General features: G+C 49.6%; 1 protein-coding gene and 1 long non-coding RNA gene across 3 annotated transcripts; both read right to left on the reverse strand.

Annotated features, from left to right (window-relative positions):
• Nucleotides 1-998: 998 nt before the first annotated feature.
• Nucleotides 999-12,533, reverse strand: TRIM63 (tripartite motif containing 63). 2 transcript variants are annotated; one of them, XM_036914822.2, is made up of 9 exons: nucleotides 12,241-12,533; nucleotides 11,253-11,425; nucleotides 8,348-8,516; nucleotides 7,516-7,611; nucleotides 6,147-6,380; nucleotides 5,402-5,424; nucleotides 4,933-5,066; nucleotides 2,636-2,707; nucleotides 999-1,603 (listed from the first exon to the last, which is right to left on the reverse strand). In XM_036914822.2, exons 1-9 carry the CDS (start codon nucleotides 12,397-12,399, stop codon nucleotides 1,593-1,595), a joined length of 1,071 nt encoding a protein of 356 aa, XP_036770717.2. In that variant the 5' UTR covers nucleotides 12,400-12,533; the 3' UTR covers nucleotides 999-1,592. The 2 variants fall into 2 exon arrangements, with proteins under 2 accessions (XP_036770717.2, XP_057355850.1); XM_057499867.1 differs by having other exon boundaries at nucleotides 4,942-5,066; nucleotides 12,241-12,532.
• Nucleotides 12,534-18,830: 6,297 nt separating this feature from the next.
• On the reverse strand, nucleotides 18,831-20,101 carry LOC130683650 (uncharacterized). The gene is made up of 2 exons (XR_008997537.1): nucleotides 19,731-20,101; nucleotides 18,831-19,160 (listed from the first exon to the last, which is right to left on the reverse strand). It is a non-coding gene; the product is annotated as an uncharacterized LOC130683650 (long non-coding RNA).
• Nucleotides 20,102-20,351: the final 250 nt, after the last annotated feature.

Raw genomic sequence — 20,351 nt, forward strand, 5'->3', positions numbered from 1 at the left:
TCTAAACAGCAGGGCTGATCAAAGGCTTTAACGTGCTTCTGTGTTCTGAATGTTGAAAAGGTAGGAACAGACTGTGGTGTTCCTCAAATGTATAAGTACGTGGTGTCTCAGACCCAATTAATGTGCCAACTCAGATTCATCCATTTCACCTCTTTCCTAGCCCCTTGGGCCCTTCTTCATGGAGAGCCTGGATCCTACTTTGGCCGCATTCATCGCCTCATCCCCTAGCACTGGGGCTGTCCTGGCCTCCCCTGAAGGAAGCCTGGGCTCCAGCAGAGCCTGCTTACACCCACTGTGGTGGGAGCATGAGCAGCTCCAGCAACCGTGCCCAGCCCATCTGGCCCACGAAAGCGCCGCTCCTCCCACCCCTGCAGAATCGGCATGGCGTATGCCATCCAGCTGCCCCAGCAACTGCTGGAAGGGGGCGAGTGGTGCAACCCAGAGGGCAATTAACACTCTGGGAGGCAAACATCAATTCTGAGGGACAGGAGATGAAAGGAGCAGGCAGGCAAAACTCTCTGGCTTCTTCCTTCTGATGAATGGCTGAGCGCTGTACTGTGTTCTTTATGACCTGCAGGGAACATCTCACAGAACTGAGGGAGCTGCTGGGTCTCTCAGTGAAGCTCTGTCCAATTCAGTCTTGCAACACTTTACATTTGCTTCCCTCCTTTCCTGCTTTGCATCCACTTCCCCTCACTCTGGCTGCCCTGGGACTGTACCTGGACTAAAGCTTTTAAGATTTGCCTCAGGCTCTGTTTTCAGGCGAACCAGACCCAGAACAAGGCATTGAATCCATTTCTTGAGGCTCGCTCGCTCGTCTCAGGGCCAGTTTTCCAGAGAGCTCTCGTTGGGAAATGCTGGGTTAAAGAGCTCATTCTTTGGTGGGAGGAAAACTAGCCCTGCCACTGTTTATTCCTACTGTGCACTTCCTACTAGGCCTTCTATCCACCCACTCTGAATTCTTCTCTTTAGAAAGAAACGCCGAATGAAACCCCAGCTCTTTTGGTAATGACAGGAAGAGAGCATTGTGCATTTATTAAAACAACATATAACAGAAACTCAGTTGCCATCCCCTATGCCAGGGGTAGGCATTGAAATACAGTGCCTTCTCCCTTACCGAGGCCTGTACCTTGGCCTGGGAGTGCTGCTCAGCCCTCCCACTAGGAAAGGGCCTGGACAGCTTTGCCAACCTGGCTTTCTTCCCCTCTTTCTAACAATCACCAGTCACACAATGACCAGGCATTATCATACAAAAGTTCCTTTACAAAAAGCACCAAATTAGCATACATATACAAGTATATACAAAAATCACATTTTAAAAAATGTACAAAATATTCCATTTTGCACCAACATAGAAAAGTGTCCTGTGAGGTTGTTTCAAGCACGTTTCCAATTCTGGTTCAGTGACTGCTGGACACAGCGGTGGAGGTCCTACTCCTAGTCCCCACTCCCTGAGCAGAGAGAAAACACACCTTCCCATTGCCCCGGCCAGGCCCCGACCCCTCCCTCCCTGGGCCTGTCACCAGGCACCTGGGCCCATCCCCACCCTCCCCAGTCTCTCCGTATCTAGAGGGTCTTTCTCATTTGGCTCCTTACTGGCATCCTGCAAGAAAAAGACAAAGAAACGCAAGGTAAGACAGAGACCCAGGGGCCTCCAGGGCTTACCAGGCTGCACTGACAAAGCGATCAAATTCCAATTCCCACCTGGCCTCTTCCTTTTTAAACCAAAATAGAATTTAGTTGCTAAAACACTACAGATTGCATATCCAATACAAAACTCCAAAAGAGCACTCTGTCCTTTCAGGATTGGAATTTAGTTCCAATAATAGTTTAACTTGCAAAGTAATAACATTAGCAACCCCATGCTAATTAGCAAACGTCCTTCCTATAGGGCAGACACTGTGTTAAACAGTTACCTCATTTACTCTCTACCATAACCTGTTGAGGTCAGTACCATTATGACCCCATACACATGTGAGTAACTCAAGACTCAGAAAAGCTGTGAACGGCCCCAGCTCACACACTACGTATGCGATGCTGAGATTCAAAACCCACACTCCTAACTGTACTCTGTCAGGCGGGCAGCCCGCATGCCTATAGGGGCCAGCTGATGACATGACTGAGTGATCCCTTCTCTGAGATTAGGGAGAAGGGCAAAATCAGTGTTGTTAGTTCTTTTCAGATTTTCACAAAATGGTGGAAAGCCAGATTCTTAGTCAAAATCTCCTTGAAAAAAAAAAAAAAACTCCTGGACAAATTTCCTAATTTTTTAAATGTTGGCAACTAATTTAAAAAATTTTAAACATTGTGCTGGCCCAACAAAACATCTTGGTGGGCCTGGCCTGGCGCACAAGCTCCCTGCATTTTATGTCTGTTACACTGTATTGCTTTCCACTTTGAAAGGTCATTTAGATATGAAATGGGAACTTTTTATTATGAATAGTTTGGTGTTTTTTTTCTGCAAGTGTAAAGGGAACAAGATTTGGTTTAAAACACATACTGGGAAGGAACATCATCACATACTGGCATCGTCCCCAGGGTCTAGCACAGCACTTTGTACACAGTGGGGATTTCATGTTGTTGAACAAACCAACGAACGAATGAATGAATGAATGGAAGTAGATGGATTTCCTACCTCCTTCTTTCCCCTCTGTGGCCTCTTCCTCTTCCTGATTTTCTTCCTCAGTGCACTCTTCCTCTTCCTCATCTTTGTGTGACAAAGAACAGCTGTGTTAGGATGGGGCCGGTTTCTCAGGGGAGCTGCTCAAAGGACACCAGGCAGGAGATGGCACATACCCAACCCCCTCCCCACGCCCAGTCAGTGTCACACCCAGCTGCACAGAGGCCGGCCTCCTTTGCCACACCCTGCCAAGGGAGGGAGGGTCCAAATGGTCCTTGTTCCATAGCGGGAGCAGCTGCCACCCCCTGCTCTGCCTGTGACCAGAGGGGATATTGGGGAAGCGTCCTTTGTGCTCTAGCATGTCTCTCAGACAGATAAACATCATCTGGGGAGAATGGGACAAAACCCCCTTGATACTCAGAGATCAGAGTCCTAGTCCTGAAGGAATTTGCCCTGCCTTAGAAATCTGCTTGCCTGGCACTTCTGTCCCAGTTTTCCTCAGTCCTTAGCCTACAGTGGGGTGGACGCGGGGTGGGGAGCAGTCCTGGGGCACCTGTTCACTAGCTCGCTGAAGCTGCTCCCTTGACCGACAGTATCTGAGCTGCAACCTGTGTCCTCACTTCTCCATCCTGGGACAGTGCCTTCCCGCTCTATGGACAGCGAACATGCCTGTGCCCTGCCCTCTCTCAGAAGCCACTTCTCTAATCCTTTGGGGTCCTGGGGGTCACCACAGGGCAGTTCATTTGTCAGCAGCATCCGGGGAGAGGCTTGAAAGAGTTAATGCATCCAAAATGACAGCCCAAAATTCCAGCCGGGAAGCTGGGATCTGGGTGTAAAACCAAGGACTGTTGTTTAATGGTCACATTTAACTCCTCAGAGCAGCATTTGCTGAGGACTTACTATGTGCCCAGTGTTGTGCTAAGTGCTGTCCATGCATTTCACATAGTCCTCACAAAGGTCTCGTGAGCCACACAGCCTCTGGTGGAATCTGCATGGGCTACTTGCTGTGTGGCCCCCAGCAAATCACTCAGCTTCCCTTGGCTTTATTTCCTCAACTACAAAATGAAAAATGACAATAAAAACTACCTCCTCAAGTTGTATTAAATGATAGAATCTATGTCAAGGGCTTAGTGCCTGGGACACAGAAAGTGCTTAATAAATGGCAGCTGTTGGTTTTCTCCCCATTTACCCATAAGGAAACTGAGGCTCAAGAAGGCTATGGAAGGCAGTAGAGGTCTTTGCAACATCATACTGTTCCCAACAATCTGATCCATCCTTGTCTATCTTAGCTCAGGGAAGGGAACAGTGGAACAATAGACATAGCCAAGTCCAGTGACATCCCAGCTTCGGGATCATTTGAGCAGGTGTATTTGGGGTTCTGAGAACAGATTCAACAGCAGATTCTGAAAGCCTGTGGGAGAGCCGACACAAGAGGCACCAAGAAGTTTTTCCCTTTTTCATGCCCTCCCATTTACACCTCTTCCCTGTTCTTGCACCACTGCCCCCTCCCCCCTCTGCTGATCATTGGAGCATCACCTCTCAGACCAATGCAACCTTCAGCGAGACTGGGCCCACCCTCTCCTTCTCTGCTGCTAATTAGCTGCCTTTCAATTGTGTGACTTTGAGCAAATTGTTAATATCTCTGTTCTTCATCTGGTTTCCTCATTTCCCTTATTATTTTCCCCTTATTACTATTATGGTTATATGGTTACAATTGTTATAGGCACTCTACAGAAGAGCAATTGTAAACAGAAATAAGAATATAATATAGACCAGTTAAGGTGCCTGAGTATCACAGATGATAGCATTAAGAAGTTGAATCTAAGACTAACCTTAGGCAATAATTAGTGTATGTCTAGTACCTTGCAAACTCTTCTGTATCAATATCTTATTTGTTCCGACAGCACCATGAGGTAGTCATTATTAGTAGGTCCACTTTCAACCTAATGTTTGAAGCTAGAAGATGCAGCTCTGTGAGGTGGTGGGGCTCGCTCCAAAGGTCACACAGATAACAAGTGGCAGAACTGGGATTTGAACAGGTAGAACAGGTGGGCCTGGCTCCAGTGGCCATGCTCTTTTCACTGCCCCAAGATGCCTCCCGGCAAAGGATGCAAACATAATTTTTTGAACAACAGTTGTGTACTAGGCACTGTGCTAGGCCCTGGGGTCATCTACATGTTGGCTGCATGAGTTTGGCTGATATCTGAGCATCTTTCCTAGGTATCTGCCTCCACGTGGGGCTCAGCAGGAGGGAAGCCAATTTCTAGGGGTCAAGTGGGGGGGTGGGGGGGACAGACAAGTGGCAGCACCACCTCCTTTACCTGTCCCAAAGTCAATGGCCCTCAGGGCGTCTGCTATGTGCTCTAAGTCCAAAGTAAAGTAGTCCATGTTTTCAAAGCCCTGCTCGGTCTTCCCCAGCTGGCAACCCTTGGAAGCTTCCACAATGCTGCAGGGGAGCAAGAGAGAGAAAGAGAGGCGGGGTGAAATCTCTAGGCCTCAGGGAAGGAAGGGCGTGTCTTAGCTGCAACTCACACCAGGGCATGTGCTTGTCCACACCCAGGCCTTGCACCTAGAGGCTCCCTCTGGAGGGCTAGTGTCTTCCTTTTCCAATAACAAGCAAAATGAATGGCCCAAGAAAGCAGGGGATGCGAAGGCCAGGAAGGCTTGCCTAGGGTGAGACCCTCCCAGCAGCCTTAATGCAAAGGGGGAGGCCCACTGGACAGAAGACAGAGGCTCTGGTGGGAGCCAGAGCCTTGGATCATAGCCTGGAGAGACACTGACCTTTTGATGAGTTGCTTGGCACTCTGTAAGAGGAGAGAGAGAGAGAGCAAAGGGTTAAGACTGCAGAAGGGGTAGCCCCAAGAAATCAGCCAAACCGGTGCTGCATATGGGCGCTTGGTGCCATTCCCTAGCCCAGCTGTCACCTGCTGCCCACCCGGAGCTGAACAGAACCCAGATCTTTTCCCCCTATCCACGGTCTGCAGAGGTTTGGGTCATCGCCCTAGGGCCCTCTCATTGTCCTGGCAGGAGGCTTGGATTCTAGGGGTATCAGTCTAAACACTTTAAACCCTGAAATCTCCAAAATGAGAATCATACCCTTATCACTTTTTCATACCCAATGTCTAGCACAAAGCCTGGTTCTCAATATGTGAAATTTTTATTGAACTGAACGGTGAACTCTTTTCTGTCTCCCCCAATAAGCTTTGCTAGGGCAGGGCTGTGTCTCTTCCATCTCTGTGCTGCCACCTCAGTAGCTGGTCTATGGTATGTGTTCATTAATAGTTGACATGGACACTGTATTTTGCAGCTTTCAAAGCCATTTCATGAACATCCTCTTTCTGATCCTCATAAAATCAATTAAGAGGAAGGAAGGTAGGAATTGTTCCATGTCCATTTTATAGACAAGGAAACTGAGGCTCAAAGAGCTTTCAGTGACTTGCCCGAGGGTGCATGGGGGATCAGGGCTGGCGAACAACTAGAACCTCAGGCAGAGCTGTGGAGTTGAAGGGAATCTGGTCCTGCTCACCATGAGGAAGACGGCACCCCCGGGCTCGTCCAGCGACTGGATGGCTGTCTCCACCAGCTTCGTGGACTTGTCCAGTTGCTCCTGATACTGCTGGATGAGGGCCTCAACGAAGCTGAGCTTCTCCTCCTGCTCCCGTGTGATCCGCTGCAGCAACTCACTCTTCTTCTCGTCCAGGATGGCATACAGCACATCGAACTTCTGGCTCAGCTCTTCCTTCACCTGGTGGCTGTTTTCCTGGAGACAGAAATCTTGGAGTCACTTCCTACAGGGTCCTTGTCCCCATCCCTGTGCTTTTCTCCCCAGCGTGGGCGTGCTAAGAACCAGGAATCCAAAGCTGGCAGATTTCGTACTATGCCCCCATTTTACAAAAGATGAAATGAAGGTTTAGCAAGAGAAAGCTCTTGCTAAGGTTCATAGCTACTTAGTATGCCAAGAATGTTTGGAGGCCAGTGTCATGGTGAAAGCCACCCTTTTCTCAAAAACAGTGTCTGTAGAGTCAGATGGCTTGGTATATTCTGGGCCTCTTGTAAGCTCCCAAGGCCCATTCTTCCCGCCATTTTAGGACCAAGACTGATTTCTGGAAGCTCTGCCTCATTTGGTCATAGCAGAGCCAGGGAACAGCTCCTCCTCTAATGGCCTCCCCACTGAGGCTCCCTTCTCTCCAACACAGGCCCTACATCTTAGTTTCCTTGCCTGTAAAATGGATATAACAATAGCATCTAATTAGACTGGGGACTGTGTTATCCTTTATCAGCCTGGGAGCCCCTCACAGGTGCTAAGTGCTGCCCTCCTCCCTTTGAACCTATCCTTCACACATCCCTTTGTCCACCAGAAATATGATCCCTTCCCCCACCTTCATCTCCAGGTCCCCACCCCAAGTGGAGATGGAAAATCATGGATGCTTTTGCAGGGATAGAAATGTTCACTGGTGCCTGGATAGTCTTGCTACTCAAGGTGTGGTCTCTGGACCAGCACTTGGGCAAACCCTGGCAGCTTGGTAGAAATGCAGAATCTCATGCCTCATTCCAGAACTTGAATTTTAACAAGCTCCCAGGGTGGTGTGTGTGCCTTTTAAAGTTTGAGAAGTCTTGGTCTACAGCACACCGGAGAATAATGCCCTGAAAACTACCAGTGTTGGATGAACACTGGGGATGGTTGGTGGGGTGCTCCCTGAACTCAGGAACTCCATCCCCAGTTCCTTGGCAGGGCCCAACACACAGCCGTGTTCAAGAAGCATCTGTGAATGAGTTGAGGAATGGATCAGTCAGTCCCTCCCAGGCATCCCTGCTTGAACACGCCAGGCCCCAGGCCCCAACTTTTAGTTACAAGCTCAAGGTGAGCCTTCGCCCCAGAGATCAGGCTGCCCCACCTTGGTCACCCGACAGGAGTCCTCCAGCTGAGTGATGATGGTCTGCACACGGTCGTTCCCCGCCACCAGCATGGAGATACAGTTACTCAGCTCGGTCTAGATGGGAGGAGGGGTGGGGACCAGGGGAGGAGAGAAAGGAATGGTCTCAGGGCCTGTGCTCTTGGGAGTGGCAGCGAAAGGGCACCCTCTCCCCCTTTCTGCTAGAGCCTCTTTCTGAGGTGCAGAGCAGAGAATATCAGAGATACTGTATCCCTTATTTTACAGATGAAACCCAGAGAAGGGAAATGAGCTGCCTAAAATACACAGCAAGGTAGTGGCAGAGAGGCAGTTTCTAGGAAAGACGGGATGCAGAAAAGAAAGAAGTGGAGAGTTCTAGAAGAGAGATCAAGAGAAGAGTGGGAGGTGGGGAAGAAAGAACACAGAAAGAGGGGCCTCAGCTTCCTGCATGGACAGGATGGTGGGGCGCCCACAGGCCCTGGGGCCCAGGGAGAGGGCACCCAGCTACCTCCTGCTGCAGGGGAATTTAAGACTGGGAGAGTTGACAGGCACAGGAAGGGGCATCTGGGGCCAAAGGACACTGGGATGAGAAGTCATGGCCTGAGAGGGCCCTGCTGGCCACACCCAGGTGCTTTGAAGCGGCCTAAGGATAACCCATGAGCTCAGCCACCTCCCCAGGAAGGCAAGGGCTGCTGTCCCTGCGGCCTGGGACGTCCCTCCAGAGGGACTGTTCCTGAAGGGCCGGCTCAGCAGATCGCCTCGGATCAGATCCTCGTCCTGAATCACCATGCCCAGCAGCCCCCGGCCATGGGGTGGAAGTGGCTCGGGCGAGTACCTTTTGTCCCTGGAAGACGCTCTGCAGTGGGGCCACCTCGCAGGCCTTGTGGGTTCCAAACACCTTGCACATGGAACACGTGGGCACCTCACACGTGAGGCAGTAGATGTTGATTTTCTCATCTTCATGCTCCTTGCACATGGGGTGGCTATCCTTCTGTAGGGGCCGACTAAAGAGGAGAAGATCTCAAGTCACAGGGTGGGAGTCCCAAGTCCCTGTCTCCTCTCCCAGCTCCAGGAGGCCACCCCAGACCTATGACCTGAGCTCTCAGTGGTTGGCTGTCCCCAGTCCTTTTCTTTTCATCCTCTGGGGACCCAGGATAACCCAATAATACCAAGGCTGTTCCCATATCCTAGGATTCAAATTCCAGTGAGGGTTTGGCCTTAGGCCCTGTCAGGGAAGGATGAGGAAAGGTTGTAGAATCCCAGAGTTAGACTTGAAGACATCTTCGAGAAGAGGAAACCAGGCTCCAGAAGATAAATTGACTTGTCCAAGGTCATCCAGCAAGTCAAGGCAGTGGAGGCTAGAGTTCATGTGCGCTAATTATAGTCACCAGCTCTTGGTTACTGCAGGCTGGGCTCTGAGTGGAGCAATTTATACTCATGGCCGCACTGAATTCTATATTTAATCCACCAGACTGCAACCTCCAGCAAAGCAGGTGAAATTCTCTTCACCCCTGAATCTAAGTATACAGTGCCTGGCGCAGAAGAAGAGGTAATTAAATATAGTCAGAAATAATACATAGTAAGCGTGCTGGGAGGGTGCCCCGAGGCTCAGAGAAGGAAGCAGTATGTGCGCCCCAAGTCATATGAGCAGAACCCAGGCCTGGCCAACAGCCTAGTGTCCTTGGCTTCTAGTCCAGAGATTTTTGCAGGGCCCGGAGTCTCTTACTTCTCTTTCTTCCCAAACACAAATTCTTAGAATGCCTTTCTCCCTTTGTCTCTCTCTGCTAGGGCCCCTGACATGTTCCTTGTGCTTCTCTCAGGGCATCAGTCACTGCCTACCCAAGATTCAATTTTGGGGGTTGAAGTTTTACCTCTCCGGCTAGACTATAACTCATTTAGAGCCGACACCATGTCTACACCACCTCTGATTTCCCAGCCTTTAACACAGCAGCATAAATGTCAAGTGGTGACTGTCCCCCCACCAGTGGCCTCACCTCCAAACAGCCTTGTATGACTGATTATACCCCAGGCATTGTTGTCCCCTCAAGTTCTTAAATAAGCCATTTTTCAGATCTCTTTTTGTATCTTTTAGCCCTAGGACGGCCCCTTTGCCACCTGTCTCTGTGCCCTGGGAAGGGAGCTCTGGGCAGTAGTTGTAAGGATGCCCATCCTCCCAAGCCCAGGTGTCAGTATCTGGATTCAAATCCAGACTGTTCTGCCACTCACTTGCTTTGTGACCTTAAACAACTGATTTCACCTCTCTGAGCCTTAGTTTCATTCCAGAGCTACTGGGATCACGACAGGAGTTGTCTATAATGGATGTGTAAGGCCCAGCACAGAGCAGGCCCTCAATAAACACCAGCTATCACTGTCATTCAACAATGCAGAAAGGGTTCCAACACAACATGCTCTTCATAGGTCAACAGTGGGTGGGCTAATGTTTTGATGCAATATTGATTTTCTTATTATTATAATGATCAACATATATTTGCATTTTGGAGTGTTAAACTCTAGCAGCAGGAGAAGCAGGAGCAGTTAGGAATGCTCATCATGGAATCAGTCAGGCAGGCTCCCTCTCAGCTTCACCACTTGCTAGCCAAGTGGCCTCAGACAAACCTCTGACCCTCTTTGAGCCTCCATTTCCTCATTATAAAATAAGAGTGAGAATGCCTTATAGGATTACTATGAGAATTAAATAGGGATCATACACAGGAAATACTTAGTATAGTACCTGCACCCAGTAGGTGCTCAATAAATATTTGATATTTTTAACATTTCCCCTCAAAATCCTATTTGATAATCACAGTAACAAATCTTACCTTCCCCTTCTACTGACAGGGGAAATGAAGACCCAAAGCCTGACCCAAGATCCTACTATACACTCATGCCAGTCAGACCAGCAAACACAGTTCCCCAAGTCAAGGCGTCTTCTCACTAGGACTGGTCTGTCACCTCTCCTGGAGTAGGACACTGCCCGCAGGCAAGCACTTGGTGACGCCTTGGGATCACAAGGGCTGTGGGGTCAGCAGTCTGGAAGTCTTGTCAGAATGGTAGCTGTGTCTCTCTCCAGCTTAAGGCCCACCAGTGAACAACCTCTGCTTTTCACACATTTGGCCTCAGACTAAGCTGCTATTTAATAATCAGAGACTTGAAGCTACATTGATTGGGCCCATTCCCAGCCAGGCCAGTTCCCCTGGGAAACCTTGGGGAAGTGACTTCACCTCACTGGACCTCATTTTCCTCATCTGTGAAATGGGGATGATAAAGTCATGCCTGATCCACAGGAGTGTTGTGAATCAGCAAGAGGAGAAGCATGGCCAGTGGCCAGCGCTGCTCCGCCACCCCTCCCAAGGACAATCACTGTTGCTATCACCATAGGGAAACTGGCCCATGCTCACTGGGCACTTTCTCTGCACATTAGGCCCACTTTGCTGGCCCCAGTGGCTCGCTCTCCCTGTCATAGCTTGTCTTTCCTCTGGTCTCTGTCTCGGTATCTCCCAGGAGGGCAGGCTAAGGTCTGGGCCCCTTCCATCCACTGAGTGACATGAGCCGGGGCTGGTGGACGGTGATGAGTCTCTCTTCCTGCCTGAGGAAGAGGCAGATGGCTCTCTGCACTGGCTTGTGTAGCTCTTCCAGGAAGGGGGCCGGATCCCAAGCAGATGGAGGAGGAAGGAGCCCGGAGAGCTGGGCAAAGAACGGCTGGGAGGGAGGCTGGGCACCCAGCAGCCGAGCAAACTGACCTGGAGCACTCCTGCTTGTAGATGTCAATTATGTTCTCCACCAGCAGGTTCCTCTGCAGGCCGTACACTCCGTGACGATCCATGATCACCTCATGGCGGCAGGAGGGACAGCGGAAACGGCCTCCAGACATGGACACTGAGCCAACGCGGTTGGTCCAGAAGGGATTTGCAGCCTGCAGGTGGTGAGGGCAGAGGTGAGGCCTGGGCTCAGCCCCTCCCCTTTCTAATCTCCGATTGCCTCCCCTCTGATTACCCAAACCAAATGGACCTCCCCATCCCGAGATGGGAGCCAGGCCACTTACATGGGGAGTACCTGAGAAGCAGCTAAGCAATCAACAAGTTTGGGAGTCACCAGATCTAGGTTCAAGTCACAGTTATTCTCTGAATACCTGGGCATGCAACTTTATCCCTCCAAGCCTCAGTCTGCCCATTCATGAAATGGCCATTGTAATTAGAGCCAGCTCCTAGGGCTGCTACTTTAAAGATAAAATAATGAGAGAACATTTCATAACATGCCTATGAGAAATCTTGGGTCCTGTCTCCCAGCCAGGACATCCACTCAGATTCTTTTCCTATGCGGATGGAGCCCCTCCTGCCCTAAATGGAAGATGCCACTATCACCATTGCCTCCCAGTCACCATCCTCATAAAGCTCTGGGCCCCCTGCCACCAGGAGCTGGCTCCAGCCCCAGCGGTCTGGTTTCTCTCTCCTCTCTGCCTGCCTCTCCCACTTATCGCTTGAGGCATTTGACGCTTGATTGGAGAGTCAACTGCTGTGCTCAGGGCAAGGGTGGGGAGAGGAAAATGTGTCATGGAGAAGGAATGGGGCAGCAGAGCGCCCTCCTCGCCCCCTCAGCCCCGTCCAGAGGCCTCTGCGGGGGCTCAATTCGGAAGGGAATATTCCCACCCTAGTTTAGAAGGGTCCTGAGCTAAGAGAAGGGCTTTCATCACAGGAAAACTGAATAGCCGCCTGGGGCTCCAGGACTGACCTGGAAGATGTCGTTGGCACACTTCCGGCAGAGGTTGTGCTGACAGGGCAAGATGACCACCGGCTTGGAAAACATCTCCAGGCAGATAGGACAGATGAGCTGCTTCTCCAGGTTCTCCATGGGATTCCCGTCCTGGATCAAGCTTGACTTATAGTCCATATTGTTGAGAGGTGTGGGGTCCACCTGTCTGTTTCCTTCACCTACCAGCCTCCAAGCAGATCTGGGGTCTCGCCTTTGTCGCAAAATAGCCGCCCGGAGCCTCTTTGCCTTCTTCTCCTGGCGCCCGGATCCTGTCTTGGTCTGAGGCCCCTCTGATATTTATAGCTGGACCCTGGTCACATGAGCCCCAGGAGGGGACCAGCTGAGCATTCCGCTGCCAAGCGACTGGCAGGACTTGTGTTTCCTCCAGGCCTGAGAGACCGGCCCTCTCAAATCACATGTAGAGATGAGCAATCACTGTTCCCCTGGGAAGGGGGTCGTAAACAAGAACAGCCTGTTCGCTTGTCAGCTGGGGGGAGGACCGGGTACCCAGAGTTTTCTCCAGAAATTAGCCTCCTCCCACACCAGGCTGGGAGGCCAGGGACAGGACCCAGCAAATAAGCCATCGGGATTTGCAAGGTTAATAGCCAGTGCCCCTTGCATGACCTACCTCAGGAGTCCTGGGCAGCCCCTAAGATGGGGGGTCAGGGCAGCCCCTCTCTCTGAGCCTATCCCTGAGCTCAGCATGCTGCTGGCGACCTTGAGACCCCCCCACCCTAGCTAGCCCATCCCTCCATCCCTTGGCCATTAATTCCACTGGAATGCTGAAAGGGCTCCCTTGAAACAGAGTCCAGTCCCCTCATTTTATAGATTTTGACACCAAGGTCTAGAGAAGGAACAGACCTTATTCAAAGTCACTTAGAAAGTAAGTGGCAGAGCCAGAAATCTCATTCACTCATTGGATATTTTTCTGAGTACTAACTATACATCAGGCACCAAGGTGACAGATAAATGAGTAATCCTTTTCCCTGACCCAAGATGCTCACAGCCTAGGGAGGGAGACAGAAATAGCTACTATGTAGTGCCATGAAACCTTACCTAGACACTCAGAAGTGAGCCAGATACCCCACTCTGCTCTCCGAACAAATTTCAGTTTTTCTCCATGTCCTTCAGCACATCTTCCGTGTTGTCAGGTAGAAGTCATTAGCGCAGTTCGAATGGCTATTCTTAAAGTAGAATCTCATGCAAAGGGTTATTGGGGCCACCCGGTATAAGGGGCTGGGGTGAAAGTGGGAGCAGTGGCATGAGGCCTCAGGGTGAGTCTAAGCACTAAGAACATACGGGAATGCCCAAGGCCTCGTGACAAAGGGGTGGGGCAGTCGGCATGACCCCCTCAGCCTGGAGAAGAGTTGATGGTTGGAGCCGTGAGACAAGACCTAGTGAGTGGGTGAGGGCAGGGGGCCAAACCTTGGGAAGAGGAGGAAATGGGAGGGAGAGGAAGAAGACAGGGACCAGGCCCATAAAGAGGAGGAGAGCAAGAGGACAGGGGACTGGGGGATTTAAGGAGAGGGTCTTGCCCTCAAATGTTAATGGCTAGTTTTAGCTGAGTACTTACTATGTGCCAGGCACTGTGCTAAACATAAGCACTTCACAGGCTATTGCATTTCATCATCTCAACAGCCAACAACATAAGTATGATTATAGCCCCATTCCACAGATGAGGAAACTTGGACACAGACAGTAAAATAATTTGCATGTGGTCACACAGCTTACAAGAAGTGTCTCCAGGACATGAATCCAGATATATGCTTCACTCAGAAGCCCAAGCTGCTCAGGTCTCCACAGAACTGTAGGTCAACACAGCCGGGCCAGCCATGGCTAGAGGAGGATGAGGTTGAAAAGAGGCCATCCCTTCTTCCTTGCTCACAGGGCCTCAGTTTTGTTCAGGCATCAATCAGCAAGTTCTCTAGGAAAGGCCTCTCCACCACCGCGGGAGACAAGTCTGTCACCCAACCCGGCAATCCCATTCTCCTTTGCCTAAGTGATGCACTTATAACCACGGAGCCCCAAAGGATGGTGGAGGTGGCTAAAGGTAAAACATTTCCTCCCTGATGCAAAGGGAGGTGCAAGAAGAAAGCTTCATTCCTGCCTTCGAATGGGGCTATGAGAGAGTGGGGCAGCAATTGTGCCGCCAGCACTGGACAATTCTGAGGAAGAAATCCACTCCCGGAGATGACCAAGGGGAACTATAGAAAGCACCTGGGACCTTGATGCCATCATTGTGCCACCAGTTCAGCACACCCCTAGAACTGCTCACCTCTTGACTATTTAAGATGTGAGATAACAAGTGTCATTACAGTGTAACTCTTCTGTTACTTGCAGCTGAGAGCACTCTATATACAGTCACGATTCCAACTCCCATATACCAAGGGTCCTCTCATCTCTAACCCCACTTCAGATCTCTCTCTCCCTTAAGGTGATGATTTGTTGGAGATCTCTACTGGGATGTCGTACCCCGAACAGAACACACCATTTTCCACACTCCTCACTCCTCCTTCCATTGGTGTCTCCGTGAACAGCACTACCACCCACCTGTGTGCAAGGCGTGGGAAGCTGAGAGCCGTCCTTGGGCTCCCCTTCCCCCCACTGCACACACAGTCACTCAGCATCTCTGTATCTCATTTGTCACCTGTTTGTGAGTCTGATTCTCCCTCTGGGCTTTGTGGACTTTGAGGGCAAACACTGTCTCTATTCATCTCTGTATCCCCACAGCTGGCACATAATAGGCACTCAACAAACATTTCTTAAATGAGTGGACAAGGGAAGGAGTGAGTGAAATGAGGGAGCAGTAGGATCACTGTCAGACTTGGAGGAGTTTAGGCTACTTGAGCAAGGTTGTTTTGGCTGAGACAATGTAGCCAGTGGAGAGAAAGTACTGGAATACTGGGGGCAGGGGATTGATGCATTAAATTCCAAAGCCTTGGGAAGGAGAGGGACATTTCGGCTTTTGAGTAGGGAGGATAGGAGAGAGCAAAAGATGGAGGTAGGAATCAGAGGTGGTGGGTGGTGGAGAGAAGGGTGCTCATACTGATGACCTCGGTCAAGAGTTGAGGTCAACTTCTGAGGCTAAGGCAGGGAAAAGAGCAGCATGAGTGGGTGGTGGGATAAGGTGGGCCCAGTGTGAAACATGGGAGGAAGTGCCCTAGGGAAGGGTGGAACGGATACCTGGGAGCAGAAGAGCCTCCCTGATGTTTTGCAGCACCGATTTACCATTTGCGGAAAGCCATTCACATGGTTCTGTTGACTTTCTGCAGCTGCATTTGGCAGTCCAGGTGCAAAGGCCAAGCAAATGGACAGTGGGATCAACTCCAGCCTGGGCCTTGGCAAGGTTAGCACTGCTGAAAGTCAAGGGGTGAGGAAGGGAAATTCCTGCATGGGCCATGCAGGGCATCAAAACATGTCTTGTCATTTAATCCTCACAACAGTCCTGCAAGGGAGGCATTATGATCTTCATTTTTCCCAGGAGGAAATGAGATTCAGTTAATTGTCTTGGCCAAAGTCACACAGCCACAGTGGCAGAGCCAAGCTGGGGTTCACATCCAAGGTGATGCTCCTCGTACTGAAGCACTTATTGAGTGCTTATTGCATGCCAAGCATTGTATTAAGTAAGCCCTTTCCAACCATCCTCCCATTCAGTTCTCAAAATAACTCAGTGAGGCATGGGTCATGGTTTCCCGTTTTGCAGCTGGGCTAAGAGGCTCAGAGAGGTGAAGTCGTTTGGCTGAAGTCCCCCAGTCAGTGAGTGGCAGAGCCTGGTTCAGAACCAGGAAGCTATAAACCAGTGTCGTTATCAGTTTTTGGAACAGACGTAAAGCTCTGGACTTACAGATGAAGAGACAAACCCAGAATATCAGTGGTGTACTTTATCCCAGAGCTTTTAACTACTGCATTTTATTGCTTCCCTCTCTGCACATCCCTTTGTTTATTTATGTTAACTGTTTATAATGAAAATATCAAACATACAAAAGTAGAGAGGATGGTAAAATGAACTCATGTAACTAAATCCAGCTTCAACTCTTATCAACATTTCCCCAATCTTATTTCATCTATACTCTCCTCTCCCCCAAGCCCCATACACACTTAGTTTTTCTGGAATATTTAAAAGCCCATCTTAGACATCAAGTCATTTCACCCATAAATACTTCAGTAAGCATTTCTACCTGATAAGATTTTTTTTTCCATAATCATCATGCCATTATTATATCTAATAAAAAATAACAAGAATTTCTTAATATTATCTAGTTTCCAAACCATTTTCAGAGGTTGCTGATTGTCTTTTTACAAATGTCTTTTTGCAGTTAGTTTGTCCAAATCAGACCCAAATAAGGTCTTGCACACAGCCCTTCATTGTTTTTGTCTCATCAGTCTCGTATAATCTATAGCATTTGCCTTCCCTCCCATTCTTCTTGGCACTGATTTGTCAGAGAATAGTTCTGGGTTCTATGATTCTCATTTTGATATATCAGGAACTGAAGTTCAGAGAGGTTAAGTGACTTGTGAACATCACCCAGCTAAGAGACAGATTTTCTCAAATCTGTATTTCTAGTGGGAGGAGCTTTAGAGCCCAAGGGGTCCCAGCTGGGTAGGAGTCAGGCAAAACAGCAGGGAGAATGGTCTGGACCTGGCAAGGAAAAGGGAGAGCTGGAAGGTATTAAGAATTATAATGCTGCATTTATTGATTTAATGCTTGCAAATGCTGGGCATCTACTAAGAGCTCCATGGCACTATTTCATTCAGTCCTCACACAACCATGAGTAGGTCATACTTATTCCCATTTTACAGATGAGGAAATAAGTGGAGGCACATATTGATATATGGAGTTGCCCCAAGCCCCATGGCTAGTGTAGGCAGAGCAGTTTAACCCTAAAGTCTATGCTTTTTTTTATTGTCCCTAGAGAGGGGACTTCTTAGAAATCTGAGATTTTGAGGCTTCTTAGTTGGAGAAGAGAACCCTGGCTTGGGGCCCAGACACCTGGGCTCAATCTTCAGATCTTGCCAGACAAGCAGTGTGATACCCAGACAGCCACACCCCCCTTCAGTTTCTTCATTTGCCAAATGGAGCAACGTAAGAGACGATCTGACCCCTGAGGGTCCTTGCATCTCCCAGTGGTTCTCAGAGCTCTTCCTGGGGTAGCTGACACCAGCCTGGGAGTGGTGATGCTGGTTTCTCTTTCTCCCTTTTCATTTCCACATAGCTCGGGTTTGCTCAAATGTTTTCTTGCTGCATCAGGGAGCAAATCCTTTCCACGCGGTGCTGTTCTTCCCCCAGCCCCCATGAGGGTGGGGTCTGCCCTGCCTCTTCCTCTGGATTTCCCCCGAGTTTCTGTGGTGCCTGGAGCGCTGTCAGGAAGGGGGTGGAGGGTGCTTTTGCCTTGCAGGTTGAAATCCTTGTCCATGATTCAATGTCCTCCTCACTGAAGAGTCATCCCGAATCACAGGATAAAACAGATAAGGTCACTTGATCTGGGGGCTAAAGCCAGGGCAGCTGGCAGAGGCAGGTGCATGGGGTCTGGGACATGATGGAAGGCCCCAGGTGCCAGGGCCAAGCCCACTGAGCCTGGCCCCTGCGCCGTGGAAGAGGAGGAAAGTGTCCTGCAATCTCACCACCCAGGACTGGGAGCCCCACAGGTCTCTTCCCTTTGTCTCCAGGTCCAGACAACCATTGTGGGCAGCTACAGGGGCTCTGGGGAGAAAGGGATTGCCCTGGGGCACACGGAGAGCCAATAGGGTTCGGAGGGGGGGTCTACATAGACGATGAAAGGAAAAGAAGGAATGTGAACTCCACAGTCCAAGCAGGTTTATCACTAACCCTGAGGGAGCCCTCTGTTCTGGCTGGCAGAACAAAGAAGGCGCCTCTTACAAGCTAAGAGGCTTTTTACGGCAGGTTTTTTGGCAGGCTTTTTGAGGGGAGGGGTCAGGGAAAAGGTGGGCTTGTGGCTTGCTGAAGCGTCCTCCAGAGAATGCTTGTAGCCTCAGTAAGATTAAACCTAGGTCTTTCTGAGATGGAGGGTGGGCTTATTCAAAGAAAGCAGTCCTCCTGTTCCGGCTCTATCAGATGATCCTGAAATAAAGTACTGAAAATACTTTATAAACGGTGAGATACAATAAATCCTTACCATAAGGCCCTGAGAGTGCAGAGCAACAAGGAGCCCGCCTGGGCCCCAGTGGATCTGAGTTCAAGTTTGGGCTTCTCTACGAATCAGCTCTGTCACCGTGGGCAGGTTCCTTCACCTCTGTGTTTCAGTTTCCTCATCTGTAAAATTTCAGTTGGGTAGAGTAATGATATCTCTGGGTCTTTCTAGCCCTGAGAGTCTAGGGTTCTGGGTATCTGCCCCAACACTCCATCCCTTACTGAAAATGGAGTCTGTCCATTTGCTCAGGCACAACACAAAAATTTGGCATATGACAGACACTCAACAAACATTGTTGTTAATATTTTCACAGTCAAGGGAATAATACTGGCCGTCATTTGCTGAACAATTACTTAGACGACCCCACAATCTGTGTATTGTCTATTGCTACATAACAGATTTTTCCAAAAACTTAGTAGCTTATGACAATAATAAACATTTATTATCTCACACAGTTTCTGAGGGTCAGGAATTGCAGAGTAGGGTGGCTCCAGCTCACTGTCTCTGAGGAGGTTGTAGGGAAGGTGTTGGCTGGGGCTGCAGTTCAGTTTATATTAAGGCTTGACTGGAGCTGGAGGATCCACTTCCAAGATGGCTCCCTTCCATAGCTGGCAAGTTGGTGGGAGGCCTGGGTATCCTCAGCAACATGTCTTCTCCACAGGGCTGCTCGAGTGCCCTCATAGCATGGTGGTAGCATCCTCCAGAAACAGTAATCCAAGGAGCAAGACAGAAGGGCATGTCTTTGATAACCTAGCGTCAGACATCACACACCATCATTTCCACTGTATTCTGTTGGTCACATGGACCAATCCTGATATGCTGTGGGTGGGGACCACACAGGGCATGAACACCAGGGGACTGGAATTATTGAGGGCTATCTTGGAGACTGGCTATAACAGTGTGCTCTGTTTTATAGCTATTAATTAATTTATTAATTTATGAGGTTGATACCATTATTATCCCCCTTTTACAGAGAAGAAAATGGAGTCACAGAGAGATTAGGTAACTTGCCTAAGGTTAGACTTGTAGGAAATGGTCTGGGCATTGCTATGGACTTAATGTTTTTGTCTCCCCAAAACTCGTATGTTGAAGCTCTAACCGTCAATGCAACAGTGCTTGGAGATGGGGACTTTGGGAGGTGAGTAGGATTAGATGAGGTACGAGTTAGGGCCTCGTCTGATGAACTAGCACCCCTAAAGACACAGAGAACCTGCCCTCTCCCTCTCTTCCTGCGCACATGCTGAGGAAAAGCCATGTGAGCACACAGCAAGACAGCAGCCATCTACAAGCCCAGAGAAGAGGCCTCAGAATGAAACCTACCTTGCCGACACCTTGAGCTCAGTCTTCCCATCCTCTAGAACTGAGAGAAATACATTTCTGTTGTTTAAGCCTCCCAGGCTGTGGCATTTTGATATGGCTGCCTGAGCTGACTAAAACAGGATTTGAACTCAGAGAGTTGGACTGCTTAGCCCTTCCTCTTAAACTACTTTCCTCCCTCCCCTGCACAATTAACACCAGCCCTGATGTGCACTGATCCCTGCCTGGTCCCTGGGCTACGTGGAGAGGCTCCCTTCACTGATAGTGGGGCCGGGTGGCACTGGGAAGACTTGGAAAAGAGACTGGGGGAGGGCTTATGGCGGAGTCAACACCGGGGCTCAGTGCCGACCTGAATATTCTGGCCTGCTGCTCCCCAACCCACCACCAGCTTGAACCTGGGGTTTCACACACACACATACACACACACACTCGGGATGATCCAGGTCATAAACAGTAGGCAGGAGGAAAACAAACTATATTTAAACTGGCAGTTGCTCCATAAACAAAGCTAAAAGACCAGTGACCTGTTGCGAGAAGACAGTAAAAACACATGTGAAGACCAAGTGTCCATACCCATAATGCATTAAAGTTTTAAAAAGAAGCAAAGGATGCAAGCAGGCAATT

This window comes from Manis pentadactyla, chromosome 4 (assembly GCF_030020395.1).
Source record: "Manis pentadactyla isolate mManPen7 chromosome 4, mManPen7.hap1, whole genome shotgun sequence".
Classification (NCBI taxonomy): domain Eukaryota; kingdom Metazoa; phylum Chordata; class Mammalia; order Pholidota; family Manidae; genus Manis; species Manis pentadactyla.